This window comes from Trichosurus vulpecula, chromosome 4 (assembly GCF_011100635.1).
Source record: "Trichosurus vulpecula isolate mTriVul1 chromosome 4, mTriVul1.pri, whole genome shotgun sequence".
In the NCBI taxonomy this organism is placed as follows: domain Eukaryota; kingdom Metazoa; phylum Chordata; class Mammalia; order Diprotodontia; family Phalangeridae; genus Trichosurus; species Trichosurus vulpecula.
In genome coordinates, this window is record NC_050576.1 from 14,704,369 (window position 1) to 14,730,497 (window position 26,129).

Consider the following 26,129-nt stretch of genomic DNA (forward strand, 5'->3'; position numbering starts at 1 on the left):
AGGTTGAAATAAGTCAGATGTCCAGCTAAATGTAGTGTTACTGTATACTTATGGGAACCAAGGGGGTCACCACTATTTTCTTTCTGGCATTAACCTCCAACCACATTACTGCAAGGATACACTGTAGAACTCTCAGCTGCAGATGTTTATAACAAGAAAAATATTTTCCCTCCACAGGAAAATTCTATGGGATCACCAAGATTATTTTTGTTGGAAGACCCACATCATGAGGGTGAGAGCTTTTTTAATGTCTCCAAATGGTAAATTCTTTTGATGACAAAAACAGACATTCTACCTGTGCTCAAAGCTCTGGCCAGCCCCTGTGCAAAGAACAGGCAGCGTTTGGGATAGGGGCAGACTCGGCCTCAGACACCTTTGCAGTGACTTTGCAAAGGCTTGTAAACAAACGATGCCAGAGGGGTTCTTTCCTTACCTGGTAAACAAACTCCAGGCAATACACTCGCCAAGTTCAAGTACGGATTGGTACTAAGCCGGATTTCTTTTGGTGGTTCCCCCAAAAGCGAAGTCTGATTCTTAGAGACAGTCTATTTAAAAAAGAAAGAAAAAAATTGACTAGTTTATGGGGATACTTTTCATATGGGGACACTGAGACCCAGGAAGAGAAAAGGCCTGTCTGAGGTCTCAGAAAAGGAAAGAGAAGACGCAGAAATTGAGCTGGTGACCCAGCCTCTGCTTGAACACTTCTAGTGACAGGCAGCTCACTATCCACCCAAGGCAAATTGTTCCAGTTTGGGTCCACACTATTTGTTACAAATTTCTTTTATATACTGAGTTGACTCTGCCTCCTTGTAATGTCTCTCTGCTGGCCCTGATTTTATCCTTTGGAGTTAATGGCCCTCTTTCTCAAGCTATTCCTTTAAATATCTGAATGCCACGATCATTTCTTTCATTCCAAGTATTCTCTTTGCAGGCTAAATATGCTTTATATCCTTTATATATATAGTTTCAAGACCCCCTTATGACCTTGTTCACCCTCAGGCCACTGAAGTCTCACTTAACCATGTCTCTCTTTAAATGTAGTACCTGGAAACAGGCCTACTCTGAACTAACCAGAACAGCATACAGTGGGACTGCTGCCTCCCTTGATTTGGACACTAGCTTTTTATTCATACAGTCTAAGAGAGACTGAGTAGAACAGAGGAAAGAGGACTGGTATGGAGTCAGGAAGACCAGAGTTCAAATATTCCATCTGACAAATATGAGGCATGTGACCCTGAATGAGTTATTTTATTTCTCAGTGGGTTAGGCAACTCTCTGAAGCTCTAAGCTAAAGATGAATTGCTGAGGTATCTCAGTGGATAGAGTCCCCACAATGAGGAGGTTCCCAAGTTGGGACCAAAAATAAAAAGTTAGTATAGGCCTCATGTTGCCCATATCCTCTTTTCGATCCAGAGAGCTCATGGCTTTCTCATTGGGCAGAAGACATGTTTGGGTGAAATTTTGTCTAGGTCCACTCCAAACACCAGAATGCCCATTGTATTTTAAACACTGCGGTATATGACCTCTGCTGGGCCTCTATTCATTAAGCCGTGACAAGAAGAACATGACAGCCCAACCTAGCTCCTATCATACTGATTCACCAAGTTGTGGTCATATAGTCTCTTGGCCTTGGATGTAATCAGACTTGACTATCTTCTCCATATCCATCTCCATTCCAGCCACCCCTAGGCCCTCCCCACCACCCTTTTTTGCCTATCTTTTGGCCAATCCCCTTGTGCCTTTTGGAACCCCTCTTCAATTCCCACCAAGTACCCTACAGCCTCATACTTTGCAGCCCTCTTGTGTTCTAGCTCCTCACTTCCCAGGAGGCAGCTGAGGACTGCTCACCACTGCAACCCTGTCTTATGGAACGCTGCTTCCCCTGACTTCCATTAGAGGAGGAGGCTTTGGCGTACTCTGGGACCACCTCAATCACCACTCCCAGTTCATTCCTCCATCACTGGCTCTCACTATCCTTGCCTAGGATCACACAGGGATAAATAAGAACATACATCGTTCTCTCCCCATGACTGTCATCTACTGACCTCCAGGTCACTCACTCAGCTTTTCAATGTATCATGCTCATGGTCTTCCTGAGCTTTTCTCTCTTCAGCACTCATGCTTAGGAGCCCTGGCTTAAACTAAGTGACCAATTCCTCAATCTCCTCAGATCCAACCATCTTCAATGCACTTCAGTCATGCACCTCAATTTTACATCCTGGACTCTCCTACATTACAGAATTGTACCAGCACTGAAAAATCTGAGCTTGGAAGTTCAATTCATCCAACCATCCATCCACACCTGTCCTTTCAGCCCACTGATATCCTCTATACCCATCACTACTTGCAGAGACCTCTTTCTCCATGCTGGCATTGTTTCACAGCCCATGAGTGATGGGAAACTCACAAATGACACTGTAAAGACACAAAGCAAAATAATTCCAGCGAGCAGAAGACAGTCTCTAAAGAGACTATTGTGGATCCACAGGGGATTCAATGAACAATGTGTCTTTTTACATGTCATGTCCAGAAGAAGGAAACAAGGGTGGGCTGAGGGATCATGAAGGCAAAAGCCTGGCCTGGTTCTGTAAGAAGAACACGAGCAACACCAAAGCCTGCCGTGAGCTGAGGCTGGCGAGGAATCACAAGGACAGCAAAAATGTGGTGGAGGTTTCGTTTTGTTGCATTTTTAAGCCTCTAATGCAGAGAAAAGGATTCAACAAGGAATAGGAAGGACCACTGCTTGAAGTGAATGGGATGGTCATAACAGATGGCATGGCATCAATGGAGAACTGCTCAGCTTAGGTTTCTCTTCTGTTCTCACTCTCTATTACCACCAGGATAAAAGCGAAAAGCCCACATTTGGCTCTGTAAAGGCCCTTCCCAGAGTGACACCTCATTTCTCATGGACTTACTGTGCTAGTGTCTTACCTCCCTACAGACTGGAGATTTCATGAGGGCAGACACTGGGTCTTTTCTAACTTTCTATCTCTTCTAGCCTCGCACAGTGGATGGCATCGTAGAAGCTTAATAAACCTTCCTGAATGAGACTGCCTCCCATTTACTTAGGCTCTGGCATATTAGAGTGAGAGTCTGTAGCTAATTAAAGCCCCTAAGTCTTTTTCACATGAAAAGCTCTGAGTTTTGATTACCTCTCCCTGTATAGTTCATAAGATCACGAGATTTTAGAGATCTAGAGAAATCAGAGGCCATCTAATCCAACCTAACTCCCTTCCTTGACAGATGAGGAAACTGAGGCCCAAAAGGATGAAACCACCTGCCCAAGTGACCTCAGCTAGAAAAGAGAAGAGCTGGGACTTGAATTCAGGTCCTCTGACTCCAGATCCAGCATAGTTTTAGTGCTTTATAAGTCTCACTGTCCAATTTCATCTGGTTGGAAATGCCCCAACGCTTTCTCTTGCTGAGATCTTTCATGCTCTCCATTCTGCCATTCAATGAAACAGGTATTCCTCCCAGCTTTGGATACAGGGGGCGTTTTGATAAGTCTGCCATCTTTGACCCATCAAAATCCCTGATAAAATTCTAGACAGGAGAGAGGCAGGGAGAGAGCCCTGACATATCCCATTGGAGACTTCCTCCCAGGTTAACAAAAATCGTTGGTGAGCCACCTCTGCTTGTGGCAGGACAATAGGTCAGAAAGACCTTTAATTCCATTCCCATCCAGTCCCGTTTCTTGATCTTACTCAGGAGGACACAATGATAGTACAATAATAACCAGCGGTTACTTAGCTCTTCGAGGTTTGCAAAGAGCTTTACGAATATTACTCATTTGGTCCTCACGAAAATCCTGTGGTACTATTATTAACCCCATTTTACAGATGAGATGTTAAGTGACTTGCCCAGGGCCACACGGTGAGCAAATGATTAAGGCAGGATTTGAACTCAGATCTTCTTGACTCCAAGTCTAGCACCCTCTCCACCAAGCCATCTAAGTACTTCATTATGAAATTCATCACATGCCTTACTAAAATCCATCCAGAGCCTATTTCTGGCCCTCCCCTGCTCTGTCAAGTCCAATATGCCTTGCAAAAATGGAAATCTGATTGGTTTGCTGTGACGGCTTTCCATGTTCAGTGCTGCGGATCACAGTTTCCTTTTCTAAGCACAAAGCCAGAGGTCAGAGCATCAAACAAGGAACATGAGGGAGGCTCAATCAAGTCAACTTAACACAATTTAGCAATTACTTGCTTCATGCCTGCTCCGTGCAAAGGCCTGAGCTGGGTGCTTGGAGAAACAGCTGCCATCATTTTGCCCAAAGGTTTTATTCCAAACCCCAGAATAAATGAAGGAAACCCACAAGACCTTGCTGCCAAATTGTGGCCTAGGCTGGGGGGTGGTGGTGGCAACTGGGGCTGCTGAGGGCGGGGGGAGCAGGAAGGCGATCACTGGCCACATCTCCAATGCAGACAGCTCTCCACCCAAGTCACCCAGGCCTGTCCTGGTTTGGAACATCAACATCCCTATTTTTGAAAATACCAACTTCAGATAAATGGTATATAACCATGGCAGCAGTGCCGGGAAAACTTCCCAACCTGTTAACAGAATTCCACAGAGATTCTTGAAGTATTAAGAAAAATAAATGTTTAGAAAAGTTAAAAACGCACCTTTAATTTGTACTGCACAACTCAGGCTTAAAAATAACAGCTTGTTTTATATTCATTTGAAACTATTTTTAACAGGTACAAAACCTGGAATTGAACTAAACAAGGGCCTATGAACAAGATGGAATAGATTATGTGTAATCATATACTATTTTATTATACACGCACACACGCATATATTTATGTATGTCTGTGTGTATTCATAAAAGAAGGAAGATTCAATCTCTGATCTTCCTGATTCCAAACTCTGTCTTCTAGCCCCTACTCCATCTTGTAGGTTCAGAATATAACGATTTATTAAGATGTGGTGGGGGGAACAACCCTACTTTGAAAGAAAAATACAATTATTGCAAATGGGAATCACTTTTGAAAGTATGTATGTGTGTGTGTGTGTGTGTGTGTGTGTGTATAAAATGTACATATTACACAGTAAAAGTATATATATGTATATATTATACAATACAATATATAATTTTAAAAGTAATTCATATTTATGTTACATATACACATATGTACTTGTATATTTGATATACAAGTATACTTTATGTATAAAAATATCTAGTTAAGGTCATATGTATGTATGCTTTAAAAGTGATTCCTGTATGTATACACATACACACACATATATATATACTTTTAGAAGCAATTCCTATTTATTTATTATATATATATACATAGTGATTTCTGTTCATATACATGTGTGCATATATGCACACAGACACACACATATATGCTTTTAAAAGTGATTTCTGTTTGCAATAATTGAACTTTTCTTTCAAAGTGGATATTTTCTTCTAACATCTTAATAAATAGGTTGTTCTGAACCTCTGAGAGGGAGCGGGGCATAGAGGACAGAGATTGGAATCAGGAAGACCAGAGGCTGACGCTTCCTTCAGACACTTAGTAGCCCTGTTGTTCTGGATATGGCACTTAATAAATAAAAAGGAAAAGGAAAGGAAAGGAAAGGAAAGGAAAGGAAAGGAAAGGAAAGGAAAGGAAAGGAAAGGAAAGGAAAGGAAAGGAAAGGAAAGGAAAGGAAAGGAAAGGAAAGGAAAGGAAGGACAGGAAAGGAAAGGAAAGGAAAGGAAAGGAAAGGAAGGAAAGGAAAGGAAAGGAAAGGAAGAAGGAAAGGAAGGAAAGGAAAGGAAAGGAGAAGGAAAGGAAAGGAAGGAAAGGAATAGGAAAGGAAAAGGAAAGGAAAGGAAAGGAAAGGAAAAGGAAAGGAAAGGACAGGAAAAGGAAAGGAAAGGAAGGAAAGGAAGGAAAAGGAAAGGAAAGGAAAGGAAAGGAGGAAAGGAAAAGGAAAGGAAAGGAAGGAAAGGAAAAGGAAAGGAAAGGAAAGGAAAGGAAAGGAAAGGAAAGGAAAGGAAAGGAAAGGAAAGGAAAGGAAAGGAAAGGAAAGGAAAGAGCATTTCTTAATTCCCTACTGGGTGTGCCAGGCACCTGGCTAAGCTAAGTGTTATAATAAGATAAGCCTCGCCGCCCCCCACGAAGCTAGCATTCTAATAGGGAAAAAACAGTATGCATGGAGAAGATCATTTTGGTAAGAAAAGGTAAAGGGAGAGTAAGTGGGTTCATACAGCCATGGACAGCATCAGTTTCCTTATCTGTACAATGAGGATAATAGCACCTTCCTCACAAATAAGGCAAATCTTAAAGTACAATGCAAATATTAGATACTTTTATTATTACTATTTCAGATAAAGTTCAGTGTAATTACATATTTGCTTTTCTTTTGATAATTTAAATGTTATTACTTTCTTTTGAAATTCAAAATAATTATAATGTAAAGATATTTTAATAACTCATCCCAGGTTAAACTAAGAAAAAAGGCAATATACTGTTAGCAATTTCACGTAACATAAAATTAAGAGGAAAGCTTCTTTTTCTGTCTCTTCCCCTGCCTCCTGTATCCTTACCCCTGTACTTGCTTCGGAGCTTTTGGGCTGATTTTGTTGCCTGGGCTGACCCGTCCCCAAGCCTCCAGCAGCAGGATTTGTAAAGCCCGGAAGATAAGTCTGCGGCCCTGAGACGGTTCCTTCTGGCGATCCCAACATGGCTGATGGTTTGTCCTGAGGAGTGCTTGGCCCTGGCCCACCTTGGCCAACCATGTGCTGATTTGGAAAGAACGGTAAGATCCCTGCTCCTGCTGTATCCAAGGTCAAAAGAACAGTTGGGTTAGGAGATGAGATCAACGAGAAAGGGAAGTCTTTTTCCTAGAAATACTTAGCAAGATGGAGGATTTTTAGTGCTATTAAGTTACAAAAGAAGCCCCTCAAATTCTATATATTGTAGAGTAGTCTATTTCTTTCCTTCCCTTCCTCTCTACCTCTTTCCTTTTTCTTCCTCCCCCCTCTTTCCCTATCTCTTTCTCTTCCTTCTTTTTTCTTTATTTCCTTCCTTTCTTCCTCCTTCCCTCCCTCCCTCCCTCTTCCTTCCTTTTGTTCATCCCTCATTCTTTCCTCCCTCTCCCTCTTCCTCCTTCCTTCTCTTTCTTCCTCCCGTTCTTCTCTCCTTTCTTCCTTCCTCCCTCTCTCCCTTCCTCCCTCCTTCTTTTTTCCTTCTTATTTTTTTCCTTTCTTCCATCCATTTTCTATCCTTCCTTAAGCATTTATTACATGCCTACTACGTACCCAGGATTGTGTTAAGTGCTAGGGAAAAACACAAGATGAACCAATCTTAGCCCTCAAAGTGCTTACATTCTATTGGGAGAAACAATGTGTACACACTTAAGTAAAAAAAAACTAGAGAAAGAAAGTGTACACAGGGCGAGACTGAGGACTACTGGGCAAAAATCCAGCTGCTATGCTTTCAGCAGAAGATGAGTAAGTCCACCAGCACATTGGGAGGGGAACCGATGGGAAGATACTGAGGAGTCATGCAGCAGGCACAGAGCGTAGAAGACGTGTGTTCCAATTTAAGCCCAGACACTTACTAGCTGTGTGAGGCTGGGAAAGTCATTTGACTTCTTTCTGCCTCAATTTCCCCAACTGTAATATGGGGATAACAGCAGCATGTACCTCCCAAGGCTATTGTAAGGATCAAATGAGAAATTTGCCAAGTGCTGTGTAATGCTGGCTATTATCATCATCATCGCCATTATTATTATTTGTTGTCATTGTTATTGGAGGGAACTTCCAAAAACCAACCACACTGCAGATCCATTTGAGTAAAGAGAGTCTTTTTGGGGGGAAAGACAGTGACAACTGAGAGGAACACAAGGATCGTTTAGGAAGTAGCATCCGAGGAGAGACAAAGCTAGGGATTCCAAGAGACAGAGGAGAGTAAAAATAGCATTCTGGGTATAGTGGGACAGTCTATGCAAAGGCACCCAGGAAAGAGATGGAATGTTCTGTACAGGAAGCAGAGTTCAGGGCGAATGAAGGAACAAAGAAAACTAGGCGAGATTTGCCTTCCAGGTTATGAATCCAATGGTAGGAAGAAAGATGGTGTCCTTGGCAGAAAGAAGGAGATTCAGAAGAGGAGGGAGTTGGGGGAAAAGAGAATGAAGGTCAGCTTTGGACACAGCCAGTTTGAGATGCTGGTGGGACAGCCGAGGGGTGTCATTCAGCATGTACATGGTCATTCCTCCTCTTCCTCTGATGTTTCACTATGTCGTGGGGATGACCCTCGGGTCTCAAAATTTGCCAGTGGAATAAGCTGCAAAGGTTTCATTTGTGAACCTGTGATTTCAGGGGTGTCAGGGAGCTCCCAGCGAGGAGACTCTGTGATCAATGCAGATTTGCAACTACTCCTTAATCAATACAGATTTGCAACTATTCTGCAGAGTCAGCATTCTGGAGAGTTGCCTAAGTGATGCAGTGACTTATCACACAGCCAGGACATGACCTTGAGGCATCACTGCACTGCCTGTCATGGAAACATCTACCCTCGAAACTCATCAACAGCCATCAATCCCCTGCCCTGATACAGAACTCATTACATTTTTTAATGTAAAAATTTTAGTGTTTGGCATTTATATAGCTTTTTAAAGTTACTAAGCATCTCATTTGAGCCTCACAACAACCCTATGAAGTAGGTGGCATTATTACTCCCCATTTTACAGATGAGAAAACTGAGGCATGCAGAGGTTAAGTGACTTGCCCATGGTCACACAGCTAGGAAGTGCCTGAGACAGGATTTGACCTCAAGTCTCCTTACTTTCCAGTGCTTTTAACCACTGCACCACCTAGCTGCCTTAAAGGAAAAGAAGCTGAGGGCCGAATTAGGATCTTCAAATCTCACACCTGACTCCTCAGGAAAAACAGAACTACATGAAGGTATGGAAAGAAACCCCATTTACTTTTATGTTCTTCTCCCCGGTGCCCCAATTCTGACTTCAGGGATGGTGCTGCCCCGGTTCCTAACGCCGTCTGAAGAACCATAGCAGGAGGTTCACCCAGTAATCCAGGCTTCTGCAGAAAAGAAAAAGCTTTTAAATACCTCTTCTCTTCACAGCAATTCCAAATATGGTAAAAAGAAACAGTACCCCACTGGGCTGGGGGGTGTCATGTGTCTGGAATTCTTGCTACAGCTAGTGGATCAGTTCAGTTTGGGAGTTCTGAGTATGGCACCATTATGGTGAGCCCTGTGGAGTGGGGTGGAAGGTGTGATCAGGCTCCTTAAGGGAGGTAAAGCAGCCCAGGACAGAAATAGAGCACTAGGGTGCAGCCTATGAAGGGCCTAGGCTATAGCTGTGACTAGAAAACCCTACTGAGGAAGAAAAAGGGCAAAGTCTGTTCAACAGAACTGTTGGATTAAGTATTACACTTACGCTGTTTGTATGAATATTCTCAATCTTCATTAGCTGTTGCTGGGCCAGTTGTAAGTAAGAGAGATTCTGAAGCAATAAACGAGAGGTATTGCTCATAACTGAATTCTGCTAAAAAATGACAGGGAAAAAAGTCAGCTTAACAAACAATCCTCTTACAACATACGATGTTCACCAAGATGACAAAATAACCAAGTTCTAGGCACCACCATGCATTCTAACGCCTTCTCAATTCAGATCAGCATTTATTTATGTGAAAGTACACAGTCCTCAAAATATCCAAACTCTTGGACCCCTTACTGTTGTTGCTTTATTTATTATTGCCATTTCAAAACACAAGATGCATTAGGAAAGAAAAGAGAACTGCTCGACAAGGTACACCCACCCATTCCTGAGGCCTCAAGACTTTCCATTGTAAGGGATAAATGAGTATAGAGGTGAGATAAGTAAACACAGTGACTCTGGAGGAGAGGGCACTCACACTAAACCAAACTTTTCCCATGTAGAAGACAGAGGAATTGAGGAATACTCACTACCTGGATATGCCCTAACATCCAATGGAAAGGCCCCTACAGAGTCCCTACAGATCTATCTAGGTCTGATTCCATATGACTCACTCCATGTTATAACCAAGTCCAGACAATAAGCCACATTATTTTTGAGTGGTATTAAAAGCCAACAATATTTGTAATAAAACAGTAACTAATTTGTATTAAATGCAATCTGTTTTAAAGACAACTTGTCTGTATTCAATACAAACAAGTATTTAATGGATAGATGTGGGGAGCTAATAACTCATGAAACTCATCTCCAACACTTGGACAGCATTTTCATGAAAGTTTTCCAGTTGTTAAAACATTGGCCGTATTCTTAAAAGCATTAACAACCTTAAAACTCAGACAATGAGGTCAAGTAAGTGCTTACTTATTAGCATGAGGACCAGCTTTCATTATTCTTTTTTTCTTTAACATTTTTTACTTTAGTGAGACCCAGCATCAGAAAGGGTGAAACTGATCATAGCAACCATGGACCACATGGAGCCCTGACTACACCTGGCACATTTCAACGTGTGCTTAGCACAATGCCTGGCACACAGTAGGTACTTACTACTTATTGATTGCATAGACATGATTTTTAAAAATTTTAATGAAGGTAAAAAATTTTAACAAAGGCAAAAGAGTGTACGGAAACAAATAGGGCATCACAGGGAATAGAGTGCTGGGCCTTGAGTCAGGAAGAACTGAGTTCAAATCCAGTCTTGGACTTACTAGAGGACTAGGTGACTCTCAGCAAGTCACTTAACCTCTGAGGGCTCTAGGCAACATTCTAAAACTACAAACTGCAGAGGAAGTGCCAACTTGCATCAGAAGAGAGAATTTCTTTACTTGGGAGTTGCCCATATCAGAGAAATCACTGGCCCAGTCCCTATCACTATGATGGTGGTGGTAGAGGTTTATCCAAAAGGCGATCTTTTGATGGCCAGATGCAGAAAGTCCCAAGTCATTCTGTCTGGTAGAGAGGGCACTCTGATATCAATCAACTCTTTCACCAGCCTCCTGGCTGAAATTACAGCTTAATTTAAGATTAACCAAGGACTGAAGTTCTGATCTTCATCAGAATGGCTCAGAGGAGGTACAGGAATGATCCTATCAGGCTGATATGACCATCTGGAAAGCCTTGAGGCTGCCCAGGAACGAAAGGCCCCAGCATGCTGTGAGGCCCATACTGGAGTTTAAAATCTGTACTTCTCAGGAATAAAGGTAAGAGGTGTGTTCGCTGCTTTGCAAATTAGGATTATTTTTGTCCCTTTCTCCCCAATTCTAAGCATACTCTCCCATTCTCATGCCTTCTGACACCCTTGAGTAATAACACGTTTGGAGTTAAGGCCTTGCTGGAAACAGGCAACATTTTGATCTGGCTGTCCTGCCTACCTACTTTCCCAGAGCCAAAGTGTAAGCAGCAAGCTTTGTTACCAACAGACTGGTTCATATTTTATAGCAATCAAGCAGTATGTCATAACCGAATTATCTTTTTTCTAAGGTATATACCTTAAAAATAATTTTATTTTCATTATTATATAGTGAAAGTTCTCGAGTACTTTGGCAGCTAATGACAAATTAAAGCTTCCTCAAATCAGAAAACCTGGCACTATTTAGTTGTGATATACCTGGTGTGGCGGACAATAGTGTGAAGGAGAGAGCTGAAATCAGGAAGACGTGGTGTCAGGTCCCACCTTAGCCAAACGCTGGCGAGGTGACACTCAACCCATTGGTGCCCCCAGCAAATCTCTGCAACCCCAAGTTACCCAGACTTTGTCAAACAGGACAAAGGAGAGGAGATGAAGCCCCCAGGGATCTCTGGACCAAGGAGATCACAGGACTGGACCATACCTGGTGTATTTTATTCAACTGCAATAATGCAGGGGTGATGGATGGGTTCACCAGATGAGACAAACTGGCAGGGGCTCCGAGAACTGCTGCAAGAAAAAGGGAAATGTCAATTCCACAAAATGGCAAAAATTCTCACAAGACACAAGCAAAAAAAGGCCACAGGAATCCTAAACTGGCAAAGAATGGACATGTCCTCTTAATTTAGAAGTGGAAGAGACTTTGGAGATGACACCATCCCCTTCATTTTATGAATAAGGAAACTGAGGCCCAAAGAAGTTAAATGACTTTCCCAAGGTCACCCTGCAGGTGTCAGAGGTGGACTATATTTATCTTCTCTCAGCTTCCTAACTCCAGTTAGACTGTTAGAGCCAGTGACCACCTAGTCCAACTCTCCCAACTTATTGAAGAGGAAGGTGGGGTCCATAGAGTTGGAAGGGCCTTCTCCAAAGTTACGAAGCAAGTACATGGCAGGACATGGATATGGATAGAACATGAGCAGAATTTGATTTGCCTCCCATTAAAACCATAGGCCAGTGGAAATACGGGGCAGCCAGGTGTTGCAGTGCGTGGAGCGCCTGGCCTGGAGTCAGGAAGACCTGAGTTCAAATCCAGCCTCAGACACTGACTAGCTATGTGACCCTGGGCAAGTTGCTTAACTCTGTTTGCCTCAGTTTCCTCATCTGTGAAATGAGCTGGAAAAGGAAATGGCAAACCACTCTAGCATTTCTGCTAAGACAACCCCAAAAGAAGCCACAAAGAGTCAGACATATCCGAAAAGCTGAAGCATTCAAAATGTTGATAGATGAGCAGAGAAAATGCAGGGACGAAGGACTCCGGCACCCTACAGCTGACAGAACGGGGGATATTTAGTGTGGAGAGAAGAAAAACCATGGCAGAGCGGGGGTAGCATTCTAATTATCTTCTGCCATCTGGAATCCTGCCATGAGGAAAAGAGATTAGTCATTTTCTGCTTTGCCCCACAGGGCAGAACAAGGTCTGGGAAGTTGCTTGAAATGAAGAAACACTTTAGCAGGTGTTGGTCAGAAGGCAGTGGGGTCTCCAGTACTGGTGGCTGGATTGAGAGGCTGGACTTGTTGGGGATTCAGAGGAAGAGATTGCTGTTCAAATATGGGTTGAAGAAGATTCATAAGTGCACTGAAAACTGCATCTGGAGTCAGGAAGACTGGGTTCAAATCCTACCTCAGACACTTAGTAGCTGGGTGGCCTCAGACAAGGCCCAATCCCTCGGCCTCAAGTTTTCTCATCTATAAAATAACACAGTTGGACATAAAGACTTCTAATAACCTTCTGGCTCTAAATCTATGAACCTGTGTGAGATGCTATGATCCCACCTCCCCTTCCAAAGCACTTAAACTCAATTCAGTCCAGTCCAACAAACAGGAAGGACTGACTGTGTGCCAATCGCCATTTGAAAACACTGAGAAAACTCCAAAGTTAAATGGACAAAGGTCTCCGGAGTAACAGAGCTTACGATTTAAAAGAGGAATCTGACACATACAAAATGTCCCATAAGGGTATTAGAGATAAGGGGCAAAGAGAGAGGGTCGAGGCATGGAGCTGTGGTCTTGGAGGAAGAATCACTGAAGTTGGCTTTTACAGAATGACTCCAGAGGGGAGATGGGCATCCCAGGTATAGGGCCTGGCCTGGTACAGAGGTGGGAAGGCCAAGGGGATGGTAAGTCATCCAGTTTGACTGGGGCATAGAGTACGTGAAGTCACAAGACAAAACCTGACCAGTGAGGGGGTATCAGCATAGGCGCACACTCTGGAGGACGGGGTGGGAGGTGACTTTGATTAAGAAAGCAAAGGTCTGAACCATCAAGTGATACAGCCAGCAATGGCGCTTAATCTGAACCAAGCATCTGGGAGAAAGGACAGGAGAACTGAACATCCTGGGCAAGGGAGCTGCTGCCAGGCCACGTGTAGCTGGACACAATAAAACTCAAAGCCTAAAGCACCCCACCCTGCCCCAGCACTGCCCTTCTTTTAGAGATACAGAAACTCAGGCCTGGGGATTTCACCTCTAGGTCCCAAGGAAGGTAAAAACCAGAGCCAAGATTCGATCCCAAGTCCTCTGACTCCGAATCAGGGCTTGTCCTCTTACCCCACACTGCTTCCATGTGAATACAGCCTTTCACATTCATCCTTTGACTCCTTATATCTACAACATACTTTTTATGTACAAGGCCCTGCGAAAGATACTAAGATCTGCCCTGACCCCTGTATCCATGGAAACTGCACAAATATCTGGAGCATCAGAATACTGGCAGCTAGAAGAGACCACAGAGCCAACTAGTCCAAGCCCTTCATTTTACATATGGGGAGACTGAGGCCCTGACCAAAGCAATGCTTTAGAAAGATAAAGCTGATATCAGTGTGCCATAGATTAGGGTTGGAAATCTATCAAGGAAGTTATTGCAAGAGTTCACAAGCAGAACACTGGTGCTGACAGATGGAGAGAAGAAAGGAGAGGAGAGGAGGGGAGCAGAGAGGGGAGGGGAGGAAAGGAGAGAAGAGGAGAGGAGAGAAGAACCTCTGTAAGTACAGGGTGTTCTTAAAGTCTGGACACATCAGCAAAAATGCATATTTTCAAGAAATGAAATGAATGAAATTTTCAACAACATTTTATTTAATTGGAATATTAACAAATAACATCTTCAATATGATTTCCATCATTTGTGATGCAAAGGTTGACGCACTTTGCAAGATTCATGTGAACTCGATGCAATAACTTCACACTGCCGTCAATTTTAGCACATTCACTATTTATGCATTCAATCAAGTGTGTTGCACCTGTGATTTTCATTGAGTACACTTTCTCCTTTAGCATACCCCAGCAAAAGAAGTCAAGGGGGCTAAAGTATGTTAATATCCCAGATATTTCAAAATATGCATTTTTTCTGTGTCCAGACTTTAGGGACACCCTGGTAGGAATGATCGGACTTAGCAAGGCTAATGACTGGATCTGGGGAGTGCAAGGATCAAACAGAACTCCCAGTTTTCCAGCCTCAGAAGCAGTGGTGGAGCCAGTCATTGAAATAGGGAGATGTAAGAAGCAGCAGGATGGGAGGAAGAAGATGAGCCCATTTTTGAGCATTTCAATTTAAACTGTGAGTTGGACATCCAGATGTAGCTGGAAAGGCAGGACTGGGGCTGACCCTGGCCAGGCCCCATTGGATGCTCACTCCCAGAGGTCAGGGAGAATTTAAAAGCAAAAACATGTGTGTGCATGTGTATGTGCATGTGTGCGTGTGCGTGTGTGTGTGTGTGTAAATGAGAAGTCTAGAGAGTCAGCATGTAAGAATTTGGGACAGTTGTCTGAGGATTAGCTATACCCTAAAATAAGCATTCTTAGAAAGGAAGAACACAGATAGACACTGAAAAACCACGACCCAAAATCACCGTATTTTAAAGAATAACCTATTTGGAAGATAGCTGCTATTTTAAGCTTCAGCCACATGCAAAGGTAAGCCAACAGGGCAGACTCCAGGGAACCCAGCCAAGTGGAGACTCCGAAGGACAAATGGGGGAAGGCAGACTAGCCATGGCTGAGGAAATGGGTTCCCCCCACTCTCCTCTCCCTTCTTTTCACTCTCTTCCTACCCCTCCCTCCTTTCTCTCTTAGCTCAGTCCCTGACTCTATTATAAAGGGTGACAGATCCCATCATGCTGTGGGATATATAATCCCTGTCTCCATCTTCTCATTGGCTTTCACCTTCATGATGCTGAGCTCCACTGGCTGTTTGTGGAGGTAGAGTAGAAGCTTTGGGGTCATCTCTGTAAAAGCAAGGCAGATCCCTGGCCCCAGGACAAAGGATAAAGCATCTGAAGAGGTAGCCACCCACAGGTATCCTTTCCCATATCTTACCCCTAGTGGTTCCCTCTAATCTCTCACATCCTAAAGGGCAGGAGGGAGAGTTAATGGGCTTTGCAGTGAGGTCCCAATCAGTGGGTCCATCAGTCAGCATTTACTAAATGCTTACTATTTGCCAGGCACTATACCAAGCACTAGGGATACAAAGAAAGCCAAAAAACTGAGAATGTCCTCAAGGAGCTGCCATCCTAATACGAGAGACTGTGCCAAAAACTGTACATCCAAGATACAGAAAGTAGAAGTGGAAGGTAGTCTCTGAGGGAAGAGGGTAGCAACAGGGGCTCAGGTCAAAGTGGGAGTAACCCTGAAGCATGTGCTGCAGAGGCCATGGCTCTTCGGGTTGGTAGGGCAGCTGGTGCTGCCACTCACATCATTCTGAGACCATTAAAGTTTCAACCATGTCTCTGGGAGCCTGATTGGAGTCTGCCTAAGACTTCTTTAAAGTTAGATTTGTGGAGAAGGTCTAGCCTATATTTGGACCAATATAGAAAATCCCTTATATACTTAAAGAGACCCATTCACAGAGTCACTAGAGTCATGGATGCCACAGTGAAGTTTTTATTTTTATCAGTCACATTTATGTCTTTCATTTTCTCATACTTAAATATGCACAAGTTAGCTTTCCCAATGGAACATCTTCTTGTTGGCAGGCAATGATATGCTCTTGTCTTTGTATCCACGATGCCTGGCACAGTACCTGGCTTGATTGATTGGCTGCCTCTATTCCTGGTTGTCATTCTAACCTGATCTCAAGCTTGGCACATGGGAGACATTTAATAAATGCTATTCATTCATTCATCCATGCATTCATTCATTCATACACTACCTCCTACAAGTAAGCCTTTTCTGATTTCCCCAGATACACGTGACTCTTGCTTCTGAAAATTACTTTCTTTACATACACCCCCAGGCCCCCACAAGAACATCTCTTTACACCCAACTCCCTAGAGCCCCCAACCTTGGTTTTCACACCATTCATAGCACTCTTCCTTCTCCTTACCCTCAATGATGCAAAATAGCAGTTCACCCCTGCTATCCTTCCACCAGTGGCTGGGGGCCAAAGGGAGCTCCTGATCCATTACCTAGCTAGTGGAGTACATGAGGGGAGAGGGAATTCCTACTCCCTCTACAATGGCTTTGCTCTACTTTGTGGCTTGCTTACAAAGAATCAGTGGCACAAATTTTACTTGAGCTGCATGAGGGGTTAAACAAGCTTTTGCAAGTCAGCCTGGGAACCTACATACCCACTATCTATAACAATTATTAAAGAGGAGAATGCATTCCATGTTCCAGACAACTGACTTAACATACAAACTTCTGGAACAAAGAGTTCCTTAGCTGACAACTAGCCATATACGAAGACAATGATGTGTTTATTAAAAGACTGAATGGTATCGTTAGAAAGCAACGCTGCCTTGATTGTTTTTGACAAAAATGGCTTTTTATGAAAGTAAAGGAAGAAGAAAGAGGAAGCAGACCTGCAACTTCACAAAGAAAAGGCACAGCCAAACTATGACCTTTGTTAAAGTAAATGAGTAACACTGTTCTGTTAATCATTATCAGCTGAATAACACATACCAATGGCAACAATTATCTTTATGGTTTGATATTTATCGAATGTGAAACATACTCCACCTCCACACTCTAGGAAGTGAACCCCAATTTGGATCCCTCCAAAACATCATGGCACCATCTCACCCATCTGTTTGGCAGAGAGAACCAATTCAGATTTTTTTTTAAAAAAAGGACACATATAAAGACTGTGGAAGCAAGGGGAAGAGGAAAAGGATAAATATGGAAGTGTGGCATTGTCCTGTAAGCAAAATGTTAAGAGTGTTAGAAGTAAGAATGAGCAGAAGTTGGTGAAGAAAGTAACAATTGAGGAAAAGAGGAAGATCAGAGAAGGGATAGGACCATTGCTCATTAAGGAGTGGACAATGCTAACCAGTGGCTGTCTAATTCTGATCTCTTCTGCTAAGGAGAATGAACCTGGGAAAGGAAGGAATGGAATTCCAAAATCCAGTGAATGAATGAATAAAAAGATTAAGCACTTATTAAGTGCCAAGAACTGTACCAATAACTGGGGAATGCAAATATAAAAGTGAAATAAATAGCCCCAGCCCTCAAGGAGCTTCCATTCATATAGGGGAAGACAACATAGACATGGGAGTTGGAGTTGGAAATGACATGGAGCATCAGATCTCCAGGAAACTTCATGGGACTCTGGTTCTGGGTGAGACAAGGAGTAAGCTAGGCACTGATACCCACCCCCTTCCCCCCAAAGGAAGGAAATAAGAAAGTGTCTAGCTGCCCTGCAGAAGTTTGTCACATATATTAGGTCAACTATAAACTCAAGGGCTGAAAGCAGTGGCAGGTGTGATGGCTGAGCCACTGAGCTCCACAGAGCATGGAGGAGGAGGTACCAGAGGACTGGAAAAAGGCGAAACCCTAAATGATCAAAAAAAGGATGAGAATGCAGCCTGCTGACTGGAGGCCACTGAGCTTGATGTCACTTCTTGGCCAAAAGCTAGACTGTCACTAACAGGACATCTGTGGTCATTTAGTCAAGGAAGTAATGACTATGAAAAACCAACATGGCTTCAGTGTGAAGAGGTAAATCCTGACTAACCTCATTTTCTTTTTTAATAGAGTTATTAAGCTGGTAGGTAAAGGCAATGCTATAGTTTATCTAAATGCTAGCAAAGAATTCAATAAAAGTCTCTCATGTTGTGGGGGGAAAAATAATTGTTGGATAATCACAGCACTGGGATCATCTTGGAAAGAGGTCGCCAGTGTAGTGCCCTCAGGGATCTGGACTTGGCCTGGTACATTTGGTAGGTTCATCATGGTCTTAGACACAGGCATTGGTAGCATGTGTAACAAATACACCGATGGCCCAAAGCTGGAAAGGAGAGCTAACAACACCCTACACAACTGAGGCAAGGCTCAAAGAGATCCCAATGGTTTAGAGCACTACACTTAATCCAATAAGTTAAAATTTGACATCTATAAAGTTTCACACTTGGGTTCTAAAACCCAGCTTCATAAATATAAAATGAGGGAGGCCTAACTAGACAATCGATCACCTGAAAAAGATGTAGATTTCTTAGTGAACTTCAAGCTCAACCACCATTTTAAGAAAGAGCATAGCCATGCTTCACTTCCCACCTGGACTCACCAGAGCCCTCCTCCTGCTTCCCTCTTGCTGCTTTGCCTCTGACAGGCACCCTTCCCTTCCCATTCCTGCCATCCCTGTTTCAACGATCCAGCTAGCAGCTGCTGTGTGGGTGTAAAACCAATGACAACCAGTTCACAGAACGCTGCAAGCCCAGGTTCTTTTGATCTCCTTTACTAAGGAAAGCAACGTTGAGGGGTTAACAATCCTACTTTAATCCAATATACAAATACCATTCACTTAGTTCAGGGGAAAAAGCCAGCACCCTGAACTTCCGAGCAAATACAAACAAATTACAAACATCAACATAGACAGATCCATGTGACCTAAAATCGTCACAAAAAATGAGACAAACTCACGTGGTCTAAAAGCCTCTGATGTCATAAATATGTCACTCAAACCCATGTAAACTAGGCTTTCCCTTGAGTCAAGGAGGTCATCAAGGACTCCTAATTTAATCAAGGAAATAAAAGCCAAACTCTTCAAGGGCACTTGGTTGAATTAAGTGCTAAGAGTCCATTTTGATTGCCAATACAATCCCCCACTTGCCTGATCCCCTTTATGTGTTGTCTTCCTCCATTAGAATGTGAGCTTCTTGAGGGGAGGGAGTGTCTTACTTCCTTGTATTTATATCTCCAGTGATAAGCACAATGCCTGGCATATGGTAAACATTTAATAATTCTATATATCTATGTATCATTTAATAAATATATGTATCTATGTGCATATCTAGGTATCTACCTGAGTCAGTATTTATGGTACTGTGGCAAAAAGTGCTACAAATAGCTAGCAAAAAATACAGTGTAATCTTAGATGAGAGTGAGAGAGACTACATTGGTAGATGTGCCCAAGGAGCCAGTGTCAATGGTCTCTGAAAGATGGTGGTGACTAGGAGGGACTGCAGGCATCTAGGATGAGGGAAGCAATTGGGCACTTCTTAAACCCTTGCCTGACTGTACACATCTGGAGGATGACAGTGTTCAGTTTTCCAGGCCACATCTTAGGCAGGACATTAAGAAGCTGAAGGGGATTCAGGAGGGCAAGACAGTGAAGGGCCTAGAGTTTATGCCATATGAGAATCAGTGGAAGGAGCAGGGGGTTGTTTAGACTGGTCAGAAGAAGAGCTAATGAGGGCAGAGTATTTGAAAGGACAGCATGTGGAAGAAGGATTAGGCTTCCTCTGCTTGGCCCCAGAGAGCCAAGGATCAATGGGTAGAAGTTACAAATAGGCAAAATTAGGCTTCATGTCCAGAGAGACTCCTTAACAATTGGAATGGTCCAAAAATAGCATGAGATGCCATGAGAGGGGAGGGGGGCTCTTCCCCAAGGGTGATCTTCAAGTAGAGGGGGAAAGACTACTTGTTGAATATTCTATAGAGAGATTCTTCATCATCTATGATTTGGCCTGGATGGCTACTGAGGGTCCTTCCCACTCAGAATTTTGAGACTCTGTGTGATTTTCTAATACTTAGAGATTTTTAATATTTAATTATTTTTTTCATTTTAAAATCTTTATTGATAAATTTGTGGTTACATTGGCTAATTTATTCTAGTACCCCTCTCCTTTCACAGGGGTCCGTCTATATAAAAAAGACTATTTTTTAAAGGAAAAAAGAATGAAGAGGGAAAAAAACTCTTAACAAACTGATAAGCAACAGATCTTGGGGTTCTGTTTTCTTATTCAATTTGAACTCTTTTGTTTTATTGGATTATTTAATCCATTCACATGTAATGTTATGAGTTAGGTTTATATTTTTATCCTTGTCTCTAACATGGCTTTCTTTTTCTGAACTGGGATTTAAAAAAAATGCATCCTCTTTAAAGATATCATTGTTTAGGTTATTTTAAGGAAACCCTCTTTCTGTAGGTTCTCCTCTCTTCACTCTTAAATTCCTCCCTCCATTCCCAATTGATAAATAGTCAAAGGATATAAACAGGCAATTTTCAGAAGAAATCAAAGCTATCAATCAGATGAAAACTTGCTCTAAATCACCACTGATTAGAGAAATGCAAACCAAGACAACTCTGAAGTACCACCTCACCTATCAGGTTGGCTGATGTGACAAAAAAGGAAAATTATAAATGCTGGAGAGGATGTGGAAACACAGGGGCACCAATGCATTGCTGGTGGAGTTCTGAACCAGTACAGCCATTCTGAAGAACAACTTAGAACTATGCCCAAAGGACATACTCTTTGACCTCACAATACCAGTGGTCTGTATCCCAGAGATCAAGGAAAAAAGAAAAGGACCCATATGTACAAAAACATCCACAGCAGCTCTCTTTGTGGTGGCAAAGACCTGGAAATTCAGGGGATGCCCATCAATTGTGGAGTGGCTGAACAAGCTGTGGCATATGACTGTGATGGAATACCACCATGCTATAAGAAATGATGAGCAGGACGGTTTCAGAAAAACCTGGGAAGACATAAGCAAACTGATAAAAAGTGAAGTGAGCAGAACTAGCAGAACATTACACATACAAACAGCAATACCATAATGATGGTCAACTGTGAAAGACTTAGCTGCTCTGATCAATACAATGATCTAAGGTAACTCCAAAGAACTCACGATGAAAAATACTATTTACCTCTGGAGACAGATGATGAACTGAGTTCAGTTTTTCACTTTCATTATTTTTTGCTCTCCCCTCACCTGCCTTGCCCCCCACCTCCCCCCAGCTAATACAGAAATGTTTTGAGTGACTTCACAGATATAATGGGTTATCATATTGCTTGCCTTCTCAATAGGTGGGGGAGGCAATCTGGAACTCAAAATATAAAAAAGTAATGCTATAAATAAATAGATAGATAAATAAATATTCTTCCATTCTCCCTACCCTCTGTTTTTCATCCTTTCCCTTAGTTTTTAGTTTATTCATTCTTCCCTTTACATGATTTGATTCTTTTTTTTCTCCATTAGTTGGTTAAAATCCTCCCTTCCTCTTCTCTCCTTTAACTTATTTATTAGTCTTTAGATATTTTGAGTCTTTTTCTAAAAAGGATTTCTTAACTTTGTTATCTTCATTAATTCTCTTTTCTGTCTATTTTAAACTTTTATTCTTTCATTCATGGTCTTTAGACATCTTTATTTCTTCTTTATTCTGTGTTCCTCATAGAATTAAAGCTTTTTCCCTTTTGCTTCTTTGGAGAGATTTGCTAAGGCAGATTCAAGTTTTTCACTTCTGTCAATTATTTCTCCTGTATAGGCCATACATTCTGCTTTGAAGATTCTTATTTCTCTCTTGTACCACTCAGGAACATCCTGCTGTGATTCCATACTCTCTTGAGAATCGAAACTTCTTGCGGCCTCATCACGTGTTGCTTCATTTTTCTTTGTCTTGTTATATTTAGTCAGAAATTTCTGGGTTTCTTTAGATGCCATCTTCCCTTCTGTTATTAACAGCGAACCTGTTGATATTTCTGTGTGCACTCAACTTTATAAACAGAATTTTCTTCTAGGATCTTTGGTAACGTCAGTCTTTTTTCTTTTATTCCCTTCTCATTCAGTTTCTGATTCTTTTTCTTTTGATGGCAGATCCCCCGAAGGTTGGAACTCAGAGGTGTCTCTGCCTCTTCCCACACCACACTGGGGAATTCACTTTTCACTAGCCTCAGTCCCTACACCAAGTGACTTCAGTGAGTACAGAACTGGTCCCAGCTAGATTCTAGCGTCCTTTCCTTTCTGCTTGGTGTAGCACTCCACACTGGCACCCTGCTCCTCTTTAGTTCAATGGCTGAGGCATCCTAAGCTGAGAAAACTTCTGATTTCCTATAGCTCCACCTCCTCTGTGGCCATTAAACACCAGTCTCCCACAATGTTATATTGCCACAGGATATCTAATTTGGAAGCAGGTCTCAGTGCCGCTTGGGGAAATCCAATTTCATCCCTCCAGGAGGGTGGCAGCGGCTGGGCCTAGCGCTCCTCTCCGGGCAGATGAGACACAGGTGAATCCCCCCGAGCCTTGGAGCTCCAAAACCAGCCTCCAGCTCTCACCTCCGGCCTCCGAGGCATCTGCGTGTGTGCGCACTCCTGCCTTACTTATTTTTAATGTTATTTTAAACATAGGGTTACAAATGTGGTTTTCTCATCAGAACACCAAAGTTAACACTCAATTCTGAATTTGGAATACAACATATTTTAACAGCTACGCCCACCTGGCTTACCAGCATGTCCATGTAACTGTGGTTGTAGCAAAATCTGCAACATGGCGGGGTTGTTTAAACTCTTCATGATCTGGACTGGATTTGGCTCTGGAAGTAAACCCTTTCGATTATTGCGCATCTTAAATGAACACAGAAATAAGCAACATTAGAACCAAGATAAATGCAAAAGACACCATTTGGTTAATCCTCGTTTGGGGAATAACCATATGTCTAATTTATCAATTAAATCTTCCATATTTATATTCAAAAATAGGCTCATTTGTGGTATTCATTGGTTATAAAATTCAATCCCAATTTTAAAATAACAATATTATGTGAATTACAGTACCATGGGACCTCCTACTATGCAACATTTGAAGACCATCACAAGATAGACCAAGAACATACAAAGAAACTCTTGTGGTATTATCAATTTAATAGATAGACCCTCATCATAAAGCTAATAAACGTTAAAATGGCAGAGGTCTAGAAGAAATTGGAATGTCCTATTAGAAGCAGACCTCTCCAGCATGATAAGCACACCCCAGCAATAAGGAGACTACCTTCGGGTCCCAGAATTTCAGCAGCTTGGAGTTAGGAGGGAGGAACCTCCTAGTCATTTTGTCTATATTGTCTCTGAACAAGAATTCTCACTACAGTATCCTCAATAAGTGCAGGGTCATCCAGACTGTGCTTGAAAATTCCAGTGAGGGGGAACCCAGAATACCTTTCCAGGCACTTTGGGACAGCTTGGAGCTTAAGGAAGTTTTTCCTTGCATTATGCTAACTTCATCTCTTTACAACATCCACCCACTGCTTCCAGTTCTGGCCTATGGGGCCAAGCAGCAGACGTCTAATCTCTTTTCTTCAGCACAGCTTTTCATGTAACTGAAGACAATTGTCATGGTCTCTCACCCGCAAGCCTTCTCTTGTCCAGGCTAAACAGACTTCATTCCTTTATCAGACCCTCATATTGCATAAACTAGAGGAGCTTCACCACTCTAGCTGCCCTTCTCTGGACGTGACCAACACCTTTCCTAACACGAAGGGTCTTGACCAAAACACAATAAGTACTCTGGTTGTGGTCAAGCCAGGCTCCAGATGGACACTGACCCATTAATGGCTGGCCTCTCTCTGACCTGTTCATTTGGCCAGATCCAAATACATCTTCCTGTATGTCTCCATTTTTAACTGTGAACAATCCAAGAAAGACTGTCAAATGCCTTGCTGAAGACACTAGCATTTCCCCTGACCTAATAATGAAAGGGATGTTAGCCTGGCATGACTTCCTCTTGATGAAGGAACCCTGACTCTCTCTGATTACCGCCTCCCTTTCTAAATGCTCACAAACCATTCCCTTAATCATGTATGCCAGAATTCGGCCAGGAAGTGAAATGAAGCAGCCAGTACATTATTAAACAATATCTTCTTTGCACTGCAATGATTTATGGCTTGATTTAAGAAACTGTCATTTAGCTAATTACTTATTTCGTACCCACCCCCACCCCTAATAGCACTTCTTCCAAAGCTTGTGACAAAAGGCAAATTAGGGAAGCGGCTTGTTATAGTGGACAGTCCTGGACTTGGAGTGAGAAGATCTGAATGTGAATCCTGCCTTAGATGCTATGATTCTGGGTAAGTCATTTAACTTTTGTCAGTCTCAGTTTCTGCACCTGTACAAGGAGACAATACAGCCCCTACCTCCCAGCCTTGTGGCTTTACACTACACACCTTAAAGAGCTGTGTAGCGCTTACTGGTATTATGATTATTGTTACTGTTGTTCAAATAGAATGAATGAATGAGAAGACATTAGACAGAATGAATGAATGAGAAGACATTAGACAAAACAATCAATTATCTTCGATAGAGGAAACTGAGTCAGACCCTCAGTTAGCTTCATCATGATCCGTACGAGGCAGTTGTTTCATTTTTGGGAAATTGTCATTCATTCCTTACCATTCTCTGGGCAGCAATCAGTGCAGCTAAAGTACTCCGTCCAGACGCTCCCGGGGCGCAGAAGGATACCTGGACTTGGTTTCCCTTGAGCGTCATCCCGTCAGTCACCTGTTGAACCTCCTCAGCGTGCTCTGCCGTTTCATATTCAATGACTGCAAAGCCGTCTGCATAGCTCCCTTCGTCCTGTGCCAACTGAGGCAACACACATTTCATTGGCAAAGAGGTAACTGAGAATTGCTTTGAAATGTTTGCTTACAAAACTCACCTGGTTTAAAAGATACTTTTACATTTTTCAAGGACCAACTGATTGTGGGTTATGATGCTGATGAACTGAGCAAGTCGTTGTGGGTAATGTTGTGAGTGAGTTGTTCTAAAGGCTGTGCGTGACCAGAGGGAGAGACCCTCTGGAGAAAAGGAGACCAGGAGGGTGACAAATGGGCTCCTCCAGGATACAAAAACACAAAGAAGCCCTTCAACATATTGGCATGGACATATTGGCATAGAAAACATGGACAAGAATTGTACCGGGTGAGAAGATGTAGGAGGTTTCAATTTGTGTCAGGAAGGCCGAGGATCAAGAGATAGAAGATGCAAGGAGGAAAATATAGACTTGTAGCAAGTGAAACGTCCCTACTGACTCTTTCCAAGACGGAAGCAGGGGGTTCTATCATCATTGGAGGTCTACAAGCAAAGGGAAGGGGGAAGGGAATAAGCACATATTAAGTGCCTTCTATGTGACAGGGCACTGTGCTAAGCACTTTATGAATATAATTTCATTTGAAAGACAGGCTAGATAACCATTTATTATTATGTATCTGATAGAAGGGATTCTTTTTCAGGTATGACTACAAAGCTAAGGAGGCTCCTTCCAACTCTGGGACTGTGCCATAGGCAGCCAGGTGGTCCAACAGGTAGTGCTGGGCTTGGAGTCAGAAGAGCTGAATTTGAATCCTGCCTCAGACACTTACCAGCTGGGTGGCCCTAGGTTTCAGGCTTTCAGCCTCAGTTTTCTCATCTGTGAAGTGGAGATAGTGATAGCATCTACCTCACAGAACTGTTGTGCAAATCGAATGAGATAACATTTGTAAAGTGCTTTGTAAAATATTCTGTAAATGCCAGCTATCACCAATGTCACCATCATCATTCTCATTTCTCCATGTTGTAATATCATTTTA

At 42.5% G+C, this 26,129-nt stretch overlaps 1 protein-coding gene across 1 annotated transcript in view; it reads right to left on the reverse strand.

Moving 5' to 3' along the window:
* The window catches only part of RAVER2 (ribonucleoprotein, PTB binding 2), a gene marked incomplete in the record, with an annotated part of 96,437 nt that overhangs the window by 7,068 nt on the left and 63,240 nt on the right, over positions 1-26,129 (reverse strand). Inside the window, 7 exon segments of the mRNA XM_036754257.1 lie at positions 434-545; positions 6,542-6,771; positions 8,926-9,037; positions 9,397-9,504; positions 11,784-11,869; positions 23,019-23,136; positions 24,955-25,146. Coding sequence (XP_036610152.1) covers positions 434-545; positions 6,542-6,771; positions 8,926-9,037; positions 9,397-9,504; positions 11,784-11,869; positions 23,019-23,136; positions 24,955-25,146 — 958 coding nt within the window.